Genomic DNA, 18,354 nt, shown 5'->3' on the forward strand with positions numbered 1-18,354 from the left:
GGAACACGACTAGAATTTTCTTTTATTAGTTATAGCTGACTCACTTTGCCTGATCTTCACAACGGCAAAATCTGGTTACTGACTTAACTCCTATCTCGCAGTATAAGTTGGGCAGGCTTAAAATTGTAAGGCTATTAGCCACCGTCATTTATTTTTTCCGTATTCATTTTGGAATAGATTGATAGGGGCGTTGATGGTGTAGTAATCTTTTGCCATCATTGCCACCAAGTTAGGCAAAAGTTAATTTAAAAAAAAACAACTAATTTGGAGCTATTTTAATCAAATAAATAAATATATAGTAATTAGTATTCTATATTTATTATTTTTATATTGTTTATTTTATAATATCTCTTTAATCTTTATAATGGGAGGATTTGATATTTTAATTTTTTTCTTCTTCTATTTCTTTTTACTCTTTTAGAGGAAAATTTTTTTACAGTTGTTACAATACTCATACCTTGTAAAAAAGTTGATCCTCGAACTTAGAACAAGTGTGGATACTTCTGTCTCATATCATCCTCGTGTTCTCATATCGCCTCTTCATATTGTTGACTTTGTCACAACACTTTCACTAACGGTATCTCTTTGTTATCAATACCTAATATACCAGATCAAAGATCGTGACAGCCTCGCCTCCAGCCACCCACCCATTGTCGCCCAATCGCCGACCAGATTGCATCCAGAATCCTAGCGACAATCCGGTTGAAATCCGGCTGCGATCGTGGTCGCTAGAGTGGTGGTCGGATCGCGCCAGATTTCGACCGGATTCCGATTGCAATCTGTCCGTGAACCGGGCAGGGTCTGACAGTGATCGAATTCTGGTCGCGATTAAGCCGGATCGCGGCTACAATCCGGCGTGATCTAGCTGGATTGCGGCCGGAATCCATGCCGCGATCCCCCACCATGACAGCCTCGCCGCATGCCACCCCCGTCGACTACCTGCCCACCATGCCAGCCTTGCCGCCCGCGCCACCGTGCTTAACTCGTCGGAATCCATAAGTGATCGCGGCTGGAATCCATATCGTGATCCCCCTAAGGGTTCACCTTCCCCCATGTTATAGCATTGGGATGGGTCCAAGCGGTCGAAGGCCGCTGACGGTCGGCAAGCGGTGGGCGGCCGAGTAAGTGGCTGGTGGGCGAAGCTGTGCGGTGAGTTTAGGTGAGAACAAATTGTTTCAGCGAGAAAAAAGGAAAAGAGAAAAAATTGTATTTAAAAAATTAAAAAGAAAATGACATGGTAAGGTCCGTAGCAATCCGTAGAAAATAACCCGTAGTATAACAATTCTCTCTCTATATATAATGTTAATTTTAATATATTTTTATTAAATGATAGTAGTTGAATAGAAAAATTATAAGTATAAAAGGAATCCGATCCTTTAATAAGTATAGATATATCATCATATATCCGATACTCGATAAGTAGATAGACGGAAGATATAGAAATCCAATTCGAATCCAACTCATTATTATCCCTAACCATATCACCACCAAGAGACAATGCAACATTTGATAAGATTTTAATTTTAAAATTTTACTAATATATTTATTTAATTAAAAAATATACATATATTTGTATCATAATTAATATTTTAAAATATTCATAATATAGAAAGCCAAAATGTTGACAATAATGAACTATAAGGCTAAAAATGTAAAACTATTGAATATTTTTAGACATGCAAGTGTATCTTAATCCATTATTTTTTCATATACCTAAGAGATTCAACAAATTATACACAGTGTATGAGATAAGGTCCGTAGATATTAATTTTTATTTCAAATATATATATTAAATTTAGATTTTATTAAAAAAAATTAGATGGATAAATTAAAGTGAACTGAATCATTGAATACAAAGTCATTGAATTCGAATTGAATGGCGCATTGTTTATAGAAATAAAGACTATTCTTATTTTTTTATTTAAAAATAAATTATCATTTTAATTGTATATTTTTAAAATGTATGACTAATACAGTGAGTTTAAAACTGTTATACGAATTTATTAACTGCGCGTATTAGATTAATTTGGTGGCTGATTTATTAGTATTATTTTGATTGGCCAGTAGAATGCTAACTATTTACATGAATTTAGAAGGATGAATTTAATTGGAAAAACCGGATGCGACAACATTTAAATAATAAATTAAAATAAAAAAGCGATTTGTAAAAAGGTAACCTTTTTCCTTCTATTTTTGATATTTCCAAATCTAGAAAGATGGCAACGTGGGAAAGTCATTGCAAGGTTGCCATAACATTCGGTTTCTGTTTGGCTTTCTCTCCAAGAATATTAAAAGGAAGAATCGAAACCCAATTTTTACACCGACTCCTCTTTCTTATTTAATTTTCCCAGCCAACAATGATCCGCAACTATAATTATTGGATAGTTTTATGTCAAATAATTTCTAGCAGCCCCTTATTTGATTGCTACATTATATTTATAGCAATCATTTATTTGACTGCTACAAAGTTTAGCAGCCAATTAAATTGACAGCTATAATTTCACTTAATTGAAAACGGATAGTAGTAAGTTAATTAATTATTATAATATATAATAATTATTAATTAGTTGTTAACATATAATGGGAGCTTTTTTTTAAAGGTATTCTTTAATAATTAGGGGCGCCTTAATTTGTTTGTTTTTTTTGGCTTTGTGGAGTATTTGAGAAATATTAACATTGCCTGAAGTAAATTAAAAAGCTAGATTTTCACAAGGCTTTGTGGCGACAGCCTGGCACAAACCCTCCCCATTTGAGCCGAGAGCGACTGCGGTAAGTTGACCCAGGCAGGACAGCGACTCCGTCTCATCTCGGCGCTCCTCGTGTTAAAATCAACGCTGAGTTTGCTAATCAGCTGGTTGAAATGTTGTTTGAATAAAGAGTTGATAAAGACATCAGTAATTTAATTTTTTATATAAATATAATAAATTGATAATTATTGAGTTGTCATATGTTCTTAAATAAAATAAAAATTAATTTTTATATATTTTGTACAAGTATTAAAGATTAGATTTGCTGTAAGATGTGTTATTTTAATATTATCATATCAAATTTTTAGTATAATATTTGATGTAAGACGAAATTTAGAGAAGTTATTGAAGTCAAATAATTTCAGACGTTGTATTCATTATAATACCCTAATCCTGAGTAGGAAATTATTAATTTAGAAAACTTAATAAAGATGTAATACCCTTGTGATCATTGTCGGTTATTAGGATGTCATCCATATAAATAAGAAAAAATATCATAGATCCATCATTATATTTGTGGAAAATAGATGAGTCAATCTTTGATCCAGAAAATTTTTGAGTTTGTAACCAATTAGATAGTCGATAAAACCATGCAATAGGATCTTCTCGAAAATTATATAAGGATTTCTTGAGTTGACATACATAAGATGGAAATTGTGAATTAATGAACTAAGATGGTTGTTCCATAAATACAGTTTTCTCAAGATGACCATGGAGAAATGCATTTGCAATATCTAATTATCATACATGTCAATTAGAACTAACATCTATCGATAACAATAGTCTAACAGATGTAATTTTGATGACCAGGCTAAAAGTATTATTGAAGTCAATACCTGGTTGTTGACTAAATCCTTTGGTTACAAGCCGAACTTTGTGTTGTTCAAGAGAACCATCAGTTCGATGCTTAGAGCCCACTACATTTATGGAGGAAGTACGCGAAACTAGGCTCCACGTTCCATTACGAAGAAATGTATCAAATTCTATAGTCATTACATTACACCAATTTATATCATTGTTCGCTTGTGTAAAATAAGTTGGTTGAATGGATTTCGAAGAGACCATTAGAATTAATGAAAGGGGATATTGAGTTGTCATTGGTAGACAATATTTATAAATGTTACTAACGAGAAGCATGCAATGAGGAACATTATCATCTTGATTACTTGTTGATGGTGACGATGAAGTAGGCTCAAATAGGAAGAATATTATCTTAAATATATTGATAGAATGAACTGAACCCTATCTATTTAATAGTAGAATATAAGAGGCCGTATCTCTTGGACAATTTTTTATGGTCCAGGGGATGTGCCACTCGTATTTACGGTCGGATCACGGTTACGATCCGGTCGTAAATAGTTGCGATCCCTTCCTGGGTTCACCGTCCACCATCAGGTTATAATTTTTATTCGGAGCGGGCGGCCGGAGGTCGTCCGGAGGACATCCTTGCTCGACGCCTAGCCACCAGAGGCCTTCGGGCGGTCTCCGGTCATCCGCTTCGAACAAAAATTATAACCTAATTAGGCCGGTGAACTCAAAAAAAGATCACAACTATTTGTAACTGGATCATGATCATGATTCAATTGTAAATACGAATGATATATTATCTGGACCATAAAAAAAAATGTCTAGAAGATATGTGCTCAGAATATAACTCATTTATGCAATAGATGCGGGTCTAAGACTGATCCAGAATTTTGCACTAGAGGATGCTGCCCGATTGTCATATTGAACGATTCTTAATCTCGCACTATAAAACCCACCGCCCTCGTCGTCGTAGCACTCGCCCGTTCACCGTCTTCCATCGCCTTCGCGAAAAGTCCACCAATGGCGGGGGTTCTCCTCGCACGCTCTTCGCCGCGCATCTCCTCCTACTCGCTTTCTATGTCAGCTCGTTGCTTACCCTCGCTCTCCGCATCGTCTCCCCCTCCGCGGCCCTCGCGCCATGCTTCCTCCCCGCCGCCTGCGCGCCACCTCGCCGACCCGCGGTCGACGATCAGCCACCGAGCGCTTGTCCGCTCTTCTTCTGCAGTCTCCGATCGATTTGAGAGCCGGTTCGCCACCATGGGTATTCTTTCTCCTACGCGTTTGCTTCTTTGCCCTTTGCTCATTTTCCCAATCGGATTTGGAGTTATTTGTTCCAACTGGGGTTTGTAGCGATGAGGAATTCGTACGACAGCATCTTGGCGACGTTGCCGAATCCGGGAGGTGGGGAGTTTGGGAAGTACTACAGCTTGCCGGCGCTCTCTGATGCCAGGATCGGTAAGGCTTCCGGTGGGACTCTCATTCTTCTGGAGTTAATATTATTGTATTAATTTGGATAAGCTGTCGTGGTGGTTTAGATCGGCTTCCGTACTCAATAAGGATTCTTTTGGAATCTGCGATTCGGAATTGCGACGAGTTCCAGGTAACTGCAAAGGACGTAGAAAAGATCTTGGACTGGGAGAACACATCGCACAAACAAGTTGAGATCCCCTTCAAACCTTCTCGTGTTCTCCTCCAGGTATGTTCTCGTCTCCCTGCTTAGTTTTGGAAACTATTGTGACCCCATAGTTTTTTTCCCTATAGATTTGTGGTGTTTGTGTCTGAAGCTATCTATTACTTGAGCAAAAATTAAAAGGAACACCGTGAGGAGTTTTAGACTTTATGCTTTTATGGCTTATGTTATTTGAAGTCCGTGCAGTTATTACAGTGCTAGAGCCATAGAAGACCATCTAAGCTAGCACTTTCGGATAAAAATGCTATATGCACTTAATAGGTTTGGGCCTTCTGGCTGTCAGTCACTTTGCTATTATTATTATTATTATTTTGAGATTTTTAGATTCATAATAGTTTTGATTAAAATTACTAATATCAAAATTTCCAAACTTTGTTGTGTTTTCTGGACCTATAAAGTTGTCCTATGATTTTGTTTTCTAATTTTAACCAATTTAGATTTATATAGCAGTAGAGTGTCTGCCAAAGCTGCTACATGAATTTAAATTTCCCAAATCTCACAAGCAAACCCTGATCCGTTCCCTGAACTTCTATATTATTTTATGACTTTATTTTCAATTTAGACGAGCTTAGGATGATTGAGAAAACTGTGATGCTGACCTAATCTTGCCCAAATTAACCTCATTTGTGTTTCCTAAACCCTCTGGATTCATCATATAGTATTAGTTTTTTTGTTCGAGTCTTAAGGCTATGCAACACTTTTGGTCAAAACTAAGCTAAATTTCATAACTTGTAATCCTCGGACCCTTTAGAGTCATTCTCTGCCTTTGTTTTCCAATTCAAACCAATTTAGGTTTATATAATAGTTTTGGCTAAAATTATTACATGGACTAAAATTGTCTAAATTTCACAAATGAATACCCTGTTCTGTTCTGTTGTGTTCTCCTAGACCCTCTGTAGTTATTTATGTTTTTTTTCTTCCAATTTTGACTAGGTTTATTTTGCATTTTCAATCAAGCAATGTTACATGCACCTAAATTGTCCGAGTTTCAAATGCGTTCCTTGCACCCTCTAAAGTTTCATTCTATACCCTATGCTTTCCAATTTAGGTCTAATAGTGGTTTTGTCCAAAAATGCTACATAGTAACCAAAATGTCTAAATTTTACAAATGATGCCCTCTATTGTGTTCTATACGTTTTTTTTTGTTCTTGGTTTTCCAATTTTCATCAAGTTAAGCCCATGCTTTAATTTCTACCCAAGTTTTAAATATAAACCTTTTTTGTGTTCCTTGAGTCCTCTGATGTCGTTCTATGGTTTCATTTTCTAATTTAAGTCTATTTAAATTCGCATACTACTTTTGGCCCAAAACTACCAAATTCAAAGCACCTAAATCTCATAAATGAACTCTAGTTGTATTTCTTGGACTTTCTAGGCTACCCAATGCCTTTGTTTTTGAGTTCATATTAAGTTAAGTTTATGTAACACCTTTGGCCACTATGCAAGAGATTCTTTATGAGAGGGGTCATAATACACTTTGCAAGAGATATTTGACATGATTAAAAAAAAAAATCTTTGTTCATGTCCACAAGCTCTCAAATTTCCTGGTTCAGTATTTTACTGTTACAACTTTTCAAGTATCATCGGTAATACGTAATCTAAAGTTGCATAGACAGTAGGGATACCTTTTGCAATCTTGCTTCGTATTCTTCATATTCAGGGGTCAGGAATAAATATCTTCCTTTACCATGTAGGTAATCATTGAGATAGGGAAAAATTACTGCAAGCGTTTCAGTTTATAATTTTTTTCTCATTTTTAATGTGGTTTGTGGCATTATTCAAAGTAATATAATTTCGTTAACATGTTTTTCTGTGTCCAAGACTCCAAGTTATAACCTCCTGGATCTTCAATTTGCCTACTACAGGATTTTACTGGAGTTCCAGCTGTGGTTGACCTTGCTTGCATGAGAGATGCTATGAAACAACTGGGAAGTGATCCAAATAAAATCAACCCGTTAGTAAGTCCTTTAAAATGTTACTTGCACTATTCCTCACTTGTCTGATCAACTATTTATCTTTTTGTGTATTTTGTGTCATGAATGCAGTTGATTTTTTTTTTCATCTCCAAAATGACTTTAAAAACAGTGGTTCTTCATTTTTGTTTTTGAGCATTCAGCGGTTGTTGTTCTTTTCTCAAGAAGCTAAAATATGTAATATGTTTTCATTAATTGTGACATTTATGTTTTTTTTTTGTGGACTGGTTGAGTATATTGACACCGGAAACCACTTGAATTATGAACTGTGTTTTTTTTTCCTTTCTTAAAGATCGATGTTCGAGTTAATGAAAACATTGCATATAGGCAAGAGAAGGTGGTATTGTAATTTAGGACTACTAAATCTTATCCGTAATATAGCCATGGTTTTATTTGAGAACTCTGCAGTACATTTATTTTTATTGTGATATTTTTAAATTTTTTTGGGTGAAGTTCACCTACTCCTAGAAAGAATCAAAACAGGGACTCTGTCTCCTGGTAAACCTTTATTCTTTTGGTTTGAAAACTTATTCTGTAAATGATGATGCAGGCATATGCTGCATCTTCCTAGCTACTTATAGACTGATACAATCATACCCTTTTTTCTGTCTTTCTATCCATTGAATTGGTAGGATGAATAATTGATGAGAAAATTCTTTTGTTTGTCTGAGTTTTGGATCGCTAGCATTCTCCTATTGGGGTATGAAATTATATGAAATAAGAAAAGATGTAGATGAATGAAACATGCTACTACTAGCAGATAGCAATTTATTCTCTCTTTTAGAATTTTTTTATTTGATCTACAAAATACTTAGTATACTTGCAATCTATCACATAGGTTCCAGTGGATCTTGTTATTGACCATTCTGTGCAAGTCGATGTGGCACGATCAGAGAATGCAGTGCGGGCAAACATGGAATTTGAATTCCAACGCAATAAGGAAAGGTTTGGTTTTCTCAAGTGGGGTTCCCATGCATTCCAAAACATGCTTGTTGTTCCACCAGGGTCTGGCATTGTGCATCAGGTAATGCTGGCATTGTTCCACCATGAAATAGTGATGCTAACTTGGCATTTGAAATATGTTCCTTAGTTGTCCTTATTCGGATCTCTCTCTCTCTCTCTACTTTCTTTTTTAATTTTTGGTTTTGAAAATTTCTTCTGCAGGTGAACTTAGAGTATCTAGGTCGAGTTGTCTTCAATACTGGAGGAATTCTTTACCCGGACAGTGTTGTTGGCACTGATTCTCACACAACAATGATAGATGGACTAGGTGTTGCTGGCTGGGGTGTTGGTGGAATAGAAGCAGAAGCTGTGATGCTTGGACAGGTAAGTTTAGCTGATTGGCAATGTGAAAATATCTAGATTATCATCTGCTTGCATTTTTTTGTTGATTTGGAAATTTCTTGGTTCACAAGAATCTCCATTTCCTTATTTTAATTTTGGATAGATGATTTGAACCTTTTTCTATGAATGAGTATTTTTTGTTTTTGTTTTTACCTGCAACAAACTGTTTAAGAATATAACACATACATATTAGTGTTATTATATATATATAGCTTAATTTTTTTGTTATAAATTCTAAAATAATTCTATTAATTGCTATTAGGAAAAATATAGTAAATAGTAATTAAGTATAGGATAATTTACTATTAAATAGTAATTAAAAGTATAATTATTTACTTATATCTTATAGTAAATATTTACTTGTAATTAATAATCATAATTATAATTACAAGTAAACTAAAAGCAAATAATTAATTATAATTAGCGGCAAATAATTATAACCTAAGTATATTATAATTATTATGTAAATAATTGATTACAATAAAATAATTGATTAAAACTTACAACTTATTTTAAGGAAAGTTAATCATTCTAACATTAATAATTCAATTAAATAAGCACTAAAATTGTACTAGCACAATACAATATAGTACTAAATCTGTGTCATTCCAACCAAAGACTAAATTTCAGCATCAAAAAATACTTTTCATGATGACTTTGTTATACATGCATAATATGCAAAAAAAATCATAATGTAATAATCTTTGCAGCCAATGAGTATGGTGCTTCCTAGAGTTGTCGGTTTCAAGCTCACTGGGAAATTGAGGAATGGTGTGACGGCTACAGACTTGGTTTTGACTGTGACCCAAATGCTAAGGAAGCATGGTGTTGTTGGGAAGTTTGTTGAGTTTTATGGTAAGTTGACTTATGGGTTATATCATTTATCCTCCTTTCCTATTGCTGAAAATTCTTATTTTCTTAATGCAGGAGAAGGCATGAGCGAACTTTCTTTGGCGGATCGAGCCACAATTGCAAATATGTCCCCTGAGTATGGAGCAACTATGGGTTTCTTCCCAGTTGATCATGTCACGCTGCAATATCTGAAATTGACTGGGCGGTGTGATGCAACTGTAATTTCCTGTTACTTTCCTGTTTTTGTTCTGAGGACTTTTCAAAATGCTTCTATGTTCAATAATATTATTTCAAATTTTAGGTTGCCATGATAGAGTCCTACTTACGGGCTAATAAGATGTTTGTTGACTATAGCCAGGTAACTTGCTCCTGACTCAGTATTTACTTAATTATAGTTTTGTTGATAGTTGTTCTGACACCTAACTCATTTCCAGCCTCAAATTGATAGAGTGTATTCATCTTATTTGGAGTTGAATCTTGAACATGTTGAACCATGTGCATCAGGACCTAAAAGGTTAGAGACCCTGGACACAAATTGAAGTCCTAGCTGTAGTGTTACTGAACATACTATTGTGCAGGCCTCATGATCGAGTTCCTTTGAAAGAAATGAAAGTGGATTGGCAGTCTTGTTTGGATAACAAAGTTGGATTCAAGGTACTCAAGATATTGCTAATTTTTATGAATACCATTGATCTACATAATACCTCTTATTTGCTTGTTAGTCATCAGTATTACAGCTGCAAGCACTTCTATATACCCTTTTTGAAGCAACATTAGATAGAAGGCTATGAACATTATACTTAATCATTCCATTATCATTCTGGACTTTACAATCCAGCAGTGAACAGACTACTTTTGGCAACAAAGTGCATTTATATATAGAAAATACATTTTGGGTGCAATGTGCTTTTTCTATACTGGTGTACCGTGTGTTTTTGTAGGGTTTTGGTGTGCCAAAAGAATCTCAAAATAAAATTGCAGAATTCTCTTTCCATGGTAGCCCTGCCCAGATAAAGCATGGTGATGTTGTCATTGCTGCGATTACCAGTTGCACAAACACATCAAATCCAAGTGTAATGCTTGGTGCGGCTTTGGTTGCAAAGAAAGCTTGTGAGCTAGGCCTGGAGGTTGGCTACTACATTCCATTTTGATGCTTCCTAATAATGCATATTTCCTATTTTTCTCTCTCAAATTTTGATCATTGTTTTTCTCATAAATGAATGTTTGCAAAGTACAAAAATAAGATATTTAAATAAATATTATTGCTTTGAAAATATGACTACTTTGAATATTCTGACACATTAATAATCTTGAACATCTTCTCAACAGCATGCTATGACTTCTTGTTTTCCTTTTTGACTTGTAAAAGAGAATACTTTAAAAGTATCTTTCCTTGTATATGCTTTATTATTCATTTTTATCTACCAGTCATACCTTTCTTATATTGTTGAACAAAGAACATGACACCTCCGAGGCAAGGTTGAGTTGGCTACTGCGTGGCAGAACTTGCTACAATGGGCAGGGGTCGATTCTTGGCAAAGCCGAACAAACAACCCTCCCCTATAGTGGCCAACTATAACTTTTCGATTTACCTCCTCACAGATGGTCATGGGGCCGACCGTGTGGGGCTGCTGCGTGACGGATTCCACCTTTTGCTACAATTGAACAAAGAACATGGCATTATAAATCCATCATCCTCAACCTGATCACATGGATCTTCTCAAGCATTGGCAGCCACCATCCTTGAAAATTTGCAATTAACATAAATTTATTGTAACCTTGATTGATATTTTCTAGAATTTAGATTTCAATTGATGTACTTGTATTTCCAATTTATGTCTTTAATCAACTAATTGAAGACATGTTTCCAACTACTGATTGGATATTGCATCTGATTTAACTAGAATTTATAATCATTGTTTTCTCCATTGGCTTGTTTTTTTTCTATCGTCTTTTGCTTCTCAAGGTCTTATACTTTCTCCTATTTTTTATATCCTTGTGCTCACAGAGGTAATAAGTTTATATCCTTTCTCCTATTTTTATATCCTATTTTTATATTTGCATTTATCTGAATGCATTTTATCCACACATTAGTTTCTGTGGTAAAATTGTTCATTATTGAGTTGGATAAATTTGATTTTCCATGATGAAGTTCAGGACGTATTTTATAATTGATGCCAATGGTTTACCGAATTTTGATTTTCTTTCATTATGTTTCAGGTCAAACCATGGATTAAGACGAGCCTTGCTCCTGGCTCTGGAGTTGTAACCAAATACTTGGAGAAAAGGTAGCTTCAATGATATTAGCAGCAATACCCTTACTGATTGTAACTTCTAACCTCTGATTTTTAAAATTTTTACACTGGAATGTTTGCTTCAGTGGCCTTCAAAAGTATTTAAACCAACTTGGTTTCAACATAGTCGGGTATGGGTGCACCACTTGCATTGGGAATTCTGGGGACCTTGATGCGTCTGTTTCTGCTGCAATAGCAGAGAATGGTGATATTTCTCATTCCTATAATTCCTATATTCTACAACTTTTTCTCTACCGAAATGAATTCTGAAATTGGTTTGCACTTCCAGACATAGTTGCAGCTGCTGTATTGTCTGGAAATAGAAACTTTGAGGGGCGTGTGCATCCTTTGACCAGAGCCAATTATCTAGCATCGCCTCCACTTGTCGTAGCTTACGCTCTTGCTGGCACGGTACATATGCTATGCTAGTTTATGGTTCATTTATGGGAAAGTAGAAAACAAAGTTGAGCTTCTTCTGTGATTTCTATTATTTAGCATTTGCTGAACATAGTAAGAAATAATAAAGTAGTCACACACACAAATAGAAAACATTGTTCAATTATAAATATTGTTCTTTTATCTTGTTATATCAAAAATAATTCTGTAAATAAAAAAAAAATACATGATCAAGATTTCTAAGTAGCAACGATTCATTGAGGACATTAATTTTTAGATTGAAGTTGATGAACTGATCTGATCCTCAAAAAATGAGTTTATTTTACTTTCAGAACCATGTGCTTATTTGATGCCTCTCATTCTGAAGGTATCACAAAATTCTGAAGTTTGCAAAGCTTTGCAACAACATAAATAGATAAAAATGTTGCAACCAAAAGTGAGAACTAGGGTTCCGAGTTCCGACAGGCATTTTGAGAGGAGACATGCTAAGAGAAATTGTGATTTTGGATCATTTTATTCTAATAGAGGGAAGAAACACAATGAAAGTGTGACACCGACTTTTGGAAAAGAAAGATATTGGCGGAGAAAAAATGGAAACCAATCTTCTTTAATGACCTGAAATAATAGATAATTAGAAAAGAAATTATAACAATGGTATTTCAAGAGGTGAGAGAGAGAAACCAACATTAAGATGATCTGTTTGTATCATAGATTAAAGTGTCGAGCTGTGTGGATTGCGGCGCAAGTGAATTTTTTATACTGCCCGCCAAGTGACATGCAAGACAAATTAGTTGTTAGCATTTGAGCTTCTCAAGTCATGAATAGATTGATTGCTCTCCTTGCTTTGCGACTCATCCCAAGTGGATGTGGTGCACACGAGGGAAACAGAGAGACAAGAGGGACAGAGACTGAGGGAGAGAGAAGAGTAGCAGAGAGGAGAGAAGGGGATTGATGCTCTCTAGCAAATGACATGCTTGGTGGGTAGCTTCACGGCGAAGAGGAAGAGATGTATTAAGAGTGAGAGCAGGAACGTACATAGAGATAGAAAGATACCTCAAAAAATGGAAAAAGAAAGACAGAAAAAGAACTGTTAGGGAGAGGATTTTAACACTTGCCATTTGTTTGCCTAACGACAATCATTTTGCAGGTTGATATTGACTTTGAAAAAGAACCTATAGGGACCTCAAAGGACGGAAAGAAGGTCTACTTCAAAGATATTTGGCCTAGTACTGAAGAGATAGCAGAGGTATATTTAACCCTGCTCCCTTTTTTCCTACAAAGAACTTCATCCATAAGGCTTGGTTAAATCTCACTTTTCTATCTTTTGTTTCTTAAGGTTGTGCAATCCAGCGTGTTGCCAAACATGTTTAAGAGTACCTATGAGGCAATAACCAAAGGCAATCCCATGTGGAATCAGCTTTCTGTTCCTTCAAGTACAGAGTACACCTGGGATCATACATCAACATACATTCATGAACCTCCTTACTTCAAAAACATGAGGATGTCTCCTCCTGGGCCACACCCTGTCAAAGATGCCTACTGCTTGCTAAACTTTGGTGACAGTATCACAACAGATCACATTTCACCTGCTGGAGCCATTCCCAAGGATAGTCCTGCTGCCAAGTACTTGATGGAGCATGGTGTTGATCCAAAAGACTTTAATTCGTATGGGAGTCGGCGTGGCAATGATGAGGTGATGACAAGGGGAACATTTGCAAATATTCGTCTTGTTAACAAACTACTGAAAGGAGAAGTCGGTCCCAAAACTATTCACATTCCCACAGGAGAGAAACTTTCTGTTTTTGATGCTGCCATGGTAAGCTAGTTGGGATTTCTAGCCATAAATAGTTTACTAGATACTGCGTAAACCCGCATTTATGGTCCTTGGTTTTGTTCAAATTCTTTAGCATTTGGCTCCATTTGACTGATACACTCTTGCAATTTGTCTGCAGAGATACAAAAGTGAAGGCCATGATACTATAGTATTGGCGGGTGAGGAATATGGTAGCGGAAGTTCTCGCGATTGGGCTGCAAAAGGCCCCATGCTTCAAGTATGTATTTCCCTCTTGTTACTATCAAATTGAGCAACTTGTCGTAGTGTGACGATCGTTCCTGATTGCAAATATCGTCTAACCATTGGCACCATTGCAGGGCGTTAAAGCAGTAATAGCGAAGAGCTTTGAGAGAATTCACCGTAGCAACCTTGTTGGCATGGGAATCGTGCCCTTGTGTTTCAAGCCTGGGGAGGACGCAGAGACCCTTGGTTTGACAGGCCACGAACGTTACACTATGCACCTCCCAAGCAATGTGAGCGACATTAAACCTGGACAAGATGTCACTGTAACTACTGACGATGGCAAGTCTTTCACATGCACTGTTCGCTTCGACACTGAGGTATATTAGTACCTGTTGCACCAATGTATTTTACGCCCTACTGTTTTGTTATAGTAGTTAAGGTGCGTTTGATGCAGGTGGAACTGGCATACTATGACCATGGTGGAATCCTTCATTACGTCATTAGGAGCTTGATCAACACCAAGAATTAGTTTTGTTCTAGTGTACGTAAGAAGTCATTACTACAGAGCTTTTGCTTTACGACGGCGTTTAGTTTTGTAAGATTGATCTTGGGTTCTTGGGGTTTTCATTCACACCGCCCAAGAAATAAAACTACGAATGCGAACTCGTGAGTGAGATCGGGGCTCGAATCCATATTTATATGAAGATGATAGTTGATAATGATGAGGGTTTACTCTATGTTTATTTGGTACTTATGGTCCTATTGTGGAATTATTTTTATTAACAAGTTTTAAAATATTTTTTAGTAGTTTTAATATTAAATTTCATATTATCTGTTGTATTTTTAGGATGTTTGAAGTCTTTTGTGCATTTGTTTTTTTTTGTTTGATTTTTTTTAAAAAAATCATCTAATAGTTTTGTCAAAACAATTAAATTGCTTAAATAGAGTCATTCTGCTAGTCTTTATAGTGTACGAGTTTGGTTCGCATGTAGCATGGGTAAATTCCGGCCTTCCTTCGAGGTGCTCAAGGATGAGGCTGCCCGTTGCATGTTTGATGCCTGCCTTCGCGGTTGCCACGAGCGAGTCCTTTGAGACTTCGCTCGCGATGCTAAGCGGAGAAAGTTCGCAACTAATCGGCCCGTCTGCAGGAGGAACTCGCCGAGTTCCAGTAATGAAGGCAAAGAACCTACTTTTGCTTTTTATCTGACTTCCAAGGTAATGTATTATCAGGGCCGGCTCAAGCAGGCCTTGGGCTAAAAAAAAATTTAGCCCTTTGACATTATTTGAAAAAAAAAAAATCCTCAAATAAGTTTTAAAAAATTATCAGGACTTGAGTCGAAATGAAGGTTTAAATTTTTTTAACAAATTTAAAAATTAATTTTAAAAAATAAGTTTTTTTATAAAATTTAATTTTTCTCTTTTAAAATATAAAATTATTAATTAAATTTTTATATTTAAATTTTGATAACCTAATTTAGGTAGATAATAAGTAAACATGCTTTGCTCAACTTATCATCATCTGCAAAGTACAAAAAAATAAAAAGCACATGTACAAAATGACAAAACTCATTACAATCCTTAGAAAATAAAGATCGTAATAAGACTAAACCAGCCATTATCATTTATCAAGAATTAAATTAGAATCTTTTTAAGTAGGGGTGAGCATTTGATTAATTCCGTCAATAAATTAACAGAATTAATCAAAAATCGATTTAGTATTGGCTAACCGAATTAAATCAAAGTTTTATTAAAATCGAATCAAATTAAAAGTCGATTATTTTGGTTAACACTAAATTAACTAAATTTGTTTTAAAAAATAATAAAAATAATTTATACAAAATTAATACTAAATTAACTGAATTAATTGAATGCTCACCTCTATTTTTAGGCACAAATTAAAAGAAAAAAATGAATCATATTTTTCATCACCTAAACGGTAATAATTGTAAGTGATAGAATGGAGACAAAGGGGAAATCAAATAATTTATGACCGTAAATACATCTAAATAAAAGTAAATTTTGTCTATCAAGGAAGTGAAATGGTAGAGGTATCTAACTCGTTATTGCTAAAAAATAATAAAATCTTCCATTTCGATCAGACAAATATGAATGAGTACATCAACATTTGAATTTAATCAAGCAAGAAGCATAATAGCATCAACCAGATTAGCATGATAGTGTTAGGTGTGGTTTCTCTTCCTCAATCTCAACGAGCAAGAGAAGTAGAGAAAGAGAGTTGGAAAAGGGGAAGAAGGGGAATTCAAAAAAAAAAATAGTATTTTTATTTTACATTGTATAGATAAGATAAAAATTTCTAATTCATATTCTTATTGATCAAAGGAGAAAGCGTTTGTAGAGTCATAGCATTTCATGATAATCTTTTCTAGACTCAGCATCTTTGGAAGCCATGACAACAATGGCAGAATGTTTCTTTTTCGATGCCTTAGACCTGATCACAACATCCTCTACACCACCAAACATCTCAAACAGCTGTTGCAACTTCATAGCAGTATAGTCTCCCAAATTACTCTTCCAAGAGACCCTCAACATCCTTTCCTTATCCTTTGCAATTCCTCCACTACCTTCTCTCTTTTTTTGCTCAGATGCCTAACAAATTACAGAGACAGTCATATTTGGGATAGGCATAAGAATATTTAAAGATCATCCTTTTGCACTTATAAATACAGTATGAAGTAAATATTCAAATCATTAGAACAATTCTCATATGTCAAAGCAAATGGGAATGAGAAACCTCAAAGGCCTACCTTGCGTGATTCAACTGCATTCAACAAAAGCATTGACTACTCATATATCTATTATAATAGAGACTCGGCTTAAATCTAGAAGTGTAAAATAATAGTATAATAGTAATATTATGAAGCAATTCCTAGAACTTAAACTTTGACAAATAAATTTCTCCATCAAAACACAGTAAAAATGTCAAAAAACAACAACTATACAACAGGATGGAAAGTAGCTTATATGGAATGCAAGCAAATGCTCGAAAATCCTAAATAAAAATTTAAAAACAATGGAAAATAATACACAGGGATGGCTTTAGGCCTAGAGAACAGATCTCCTTGACCACTTTTTTGTGGTCCAGGGGATGTGTCACTCGTATTTGCGGTCGGATCACGATCGCAATTGTTGGTAATATATTTAAAGCAATATAAACAGCAGTATTATATTGACACAAAAATAGCATGCAATAGACAGATAAATAAAGTAGTCGGGTTTAGAATATAGTTATCCGGTTGAAGCGTCGGCACGCCGACTGTCCTTAGAGAATTTATTGTCGCCTCACGGTGCAAAGGCTCCCCGGCAAAATTCCCCCAAGATCCGACAACCGCTCGTCTTGTCCGTAGGTGCACTCCAAAACGGACGCGACACTCGGACCCAACCTCAGATCGCCGAAAGACCAAGCCTCAGGACACAACAAAGGCGCAGAAAGACTCGAACTCGAAAAACAAAAATAGAGGAGGTGCTGTGCAGAATGTATCGCACAGAGAAGGAAGAAGAAGGAAGATTGAGTGAAGAATAGAGGCACTGCTTGTCCCCTTTTATTCACTCTGAGGAGATACGAAGCACTGCTTCGCTAGCGAGGAAACGCGTCCGCGTCTCCTCACACGCGGTGTCGCGTCCGTGTCTCCTCTCACGCGGTGTTGCGTCCGTTCCTTACGCGGAACAAAAACCAAACTCTGGTTTGGTTCGAACCAACCGAACCGGAAACCAAACTGGTTTGGTTCAGACTGAACCAAACTAGCAAAAACAGATCGGGCCGCCCGTGAGCGCAAGGTCCACGGGCTGGGGATTTGCACCCCCCTGCGCGCGTTAATCGCGTACGTGACGCCCGGTTTATGGATTTCTGGCTCGAACCCCCCAAATCCACTCAATTTGGGCTTGGCCCGCGCATGCGTGTAGGTCCCCTTATCATTGCTAAGCAAGGATGGAAGGGCTTCCTATATAAGCCCTTCTAAGCTTCTCCACTTAGCAATGTGGGACTAAAAACACTACCAACAAATGCTTTGAATTTAATACAAAATTCAACAATCCCCCACAAATTCAAATCATTTCGGTTTAAAAGATAAAATATGTCCTGAGGCTAGGTTGCAATGAGCTTTTAGTGAAAATACCTTCCGGTTTGAATTTTCACCTGAGTACACCAATCTTATTCACATAGGTTTGAAGTGAACTAGGTCTTGAACTTAAACCTTCTTTTTTATATGTGAAGTCAATT

At 36.0% G+C, this 18,354-nt stretch overlaps 1 protein-coding gene across 1 annotated transcript; it reads left to right on the forward strand.

Moving 5' to 3' along the window:
• Positions 1-4,507: 4,507 nt before the first annotated feature.
• Positions 4,508-14,945, forward strand: LOC121967612 (aconitate hydratase, cytoplasmic-like). Its single transcript, XM_042517939.1, has 20 exons — positions 4,508-4,815; positions 4,905-5,009; positions 5,090-5,250; positions 7,107-7,199; positions 8,053-8,238; positions 8,379-8,540; positions 9,269-9,413; positions 9,486-9,628; positions 9,712-9,768; positions 9,845-9,924; positions 9,989-10,064; positions 10,352-10,537; positions 11,631-11,698; positions 11,791-11,909; positions 11,994-12,115; positions 13,248-13,346; positions 13,437-13,916; positions 14,053-14,151; positions 14,252-14,494; positions 14,572-14,945. Exons 1-20 carry the CDS (start codon positions 4,575-4,577, stop codon positions 14,644-14,646), a joined length of 2,940 nt encoding a protein of 979 aa, XP_042373873.1. The 5' UTR covers positions 4,508-4,574; the 3' UTR covers positions 14,647-14,945.
• The last annotated feature ends 3,409 nt before the right edge of the window (positions 14,946-18,354 follow it).

This window comes from Zingiber officinale, chromosome 3B (genome assembly GCF_018446385.1).
Source record: "Zingiber officinale cultivar Zhangliang chromosome 3B, Zo_v1.1, whole genome shotgun sequence".
Taxonomy (NCBI): Eukaryota; Viridiplantae; Streptophyta; class Magnoliopsida; order Zingiberales; family Zingiberaceae; genus Zingiber; species Zingiber officinale.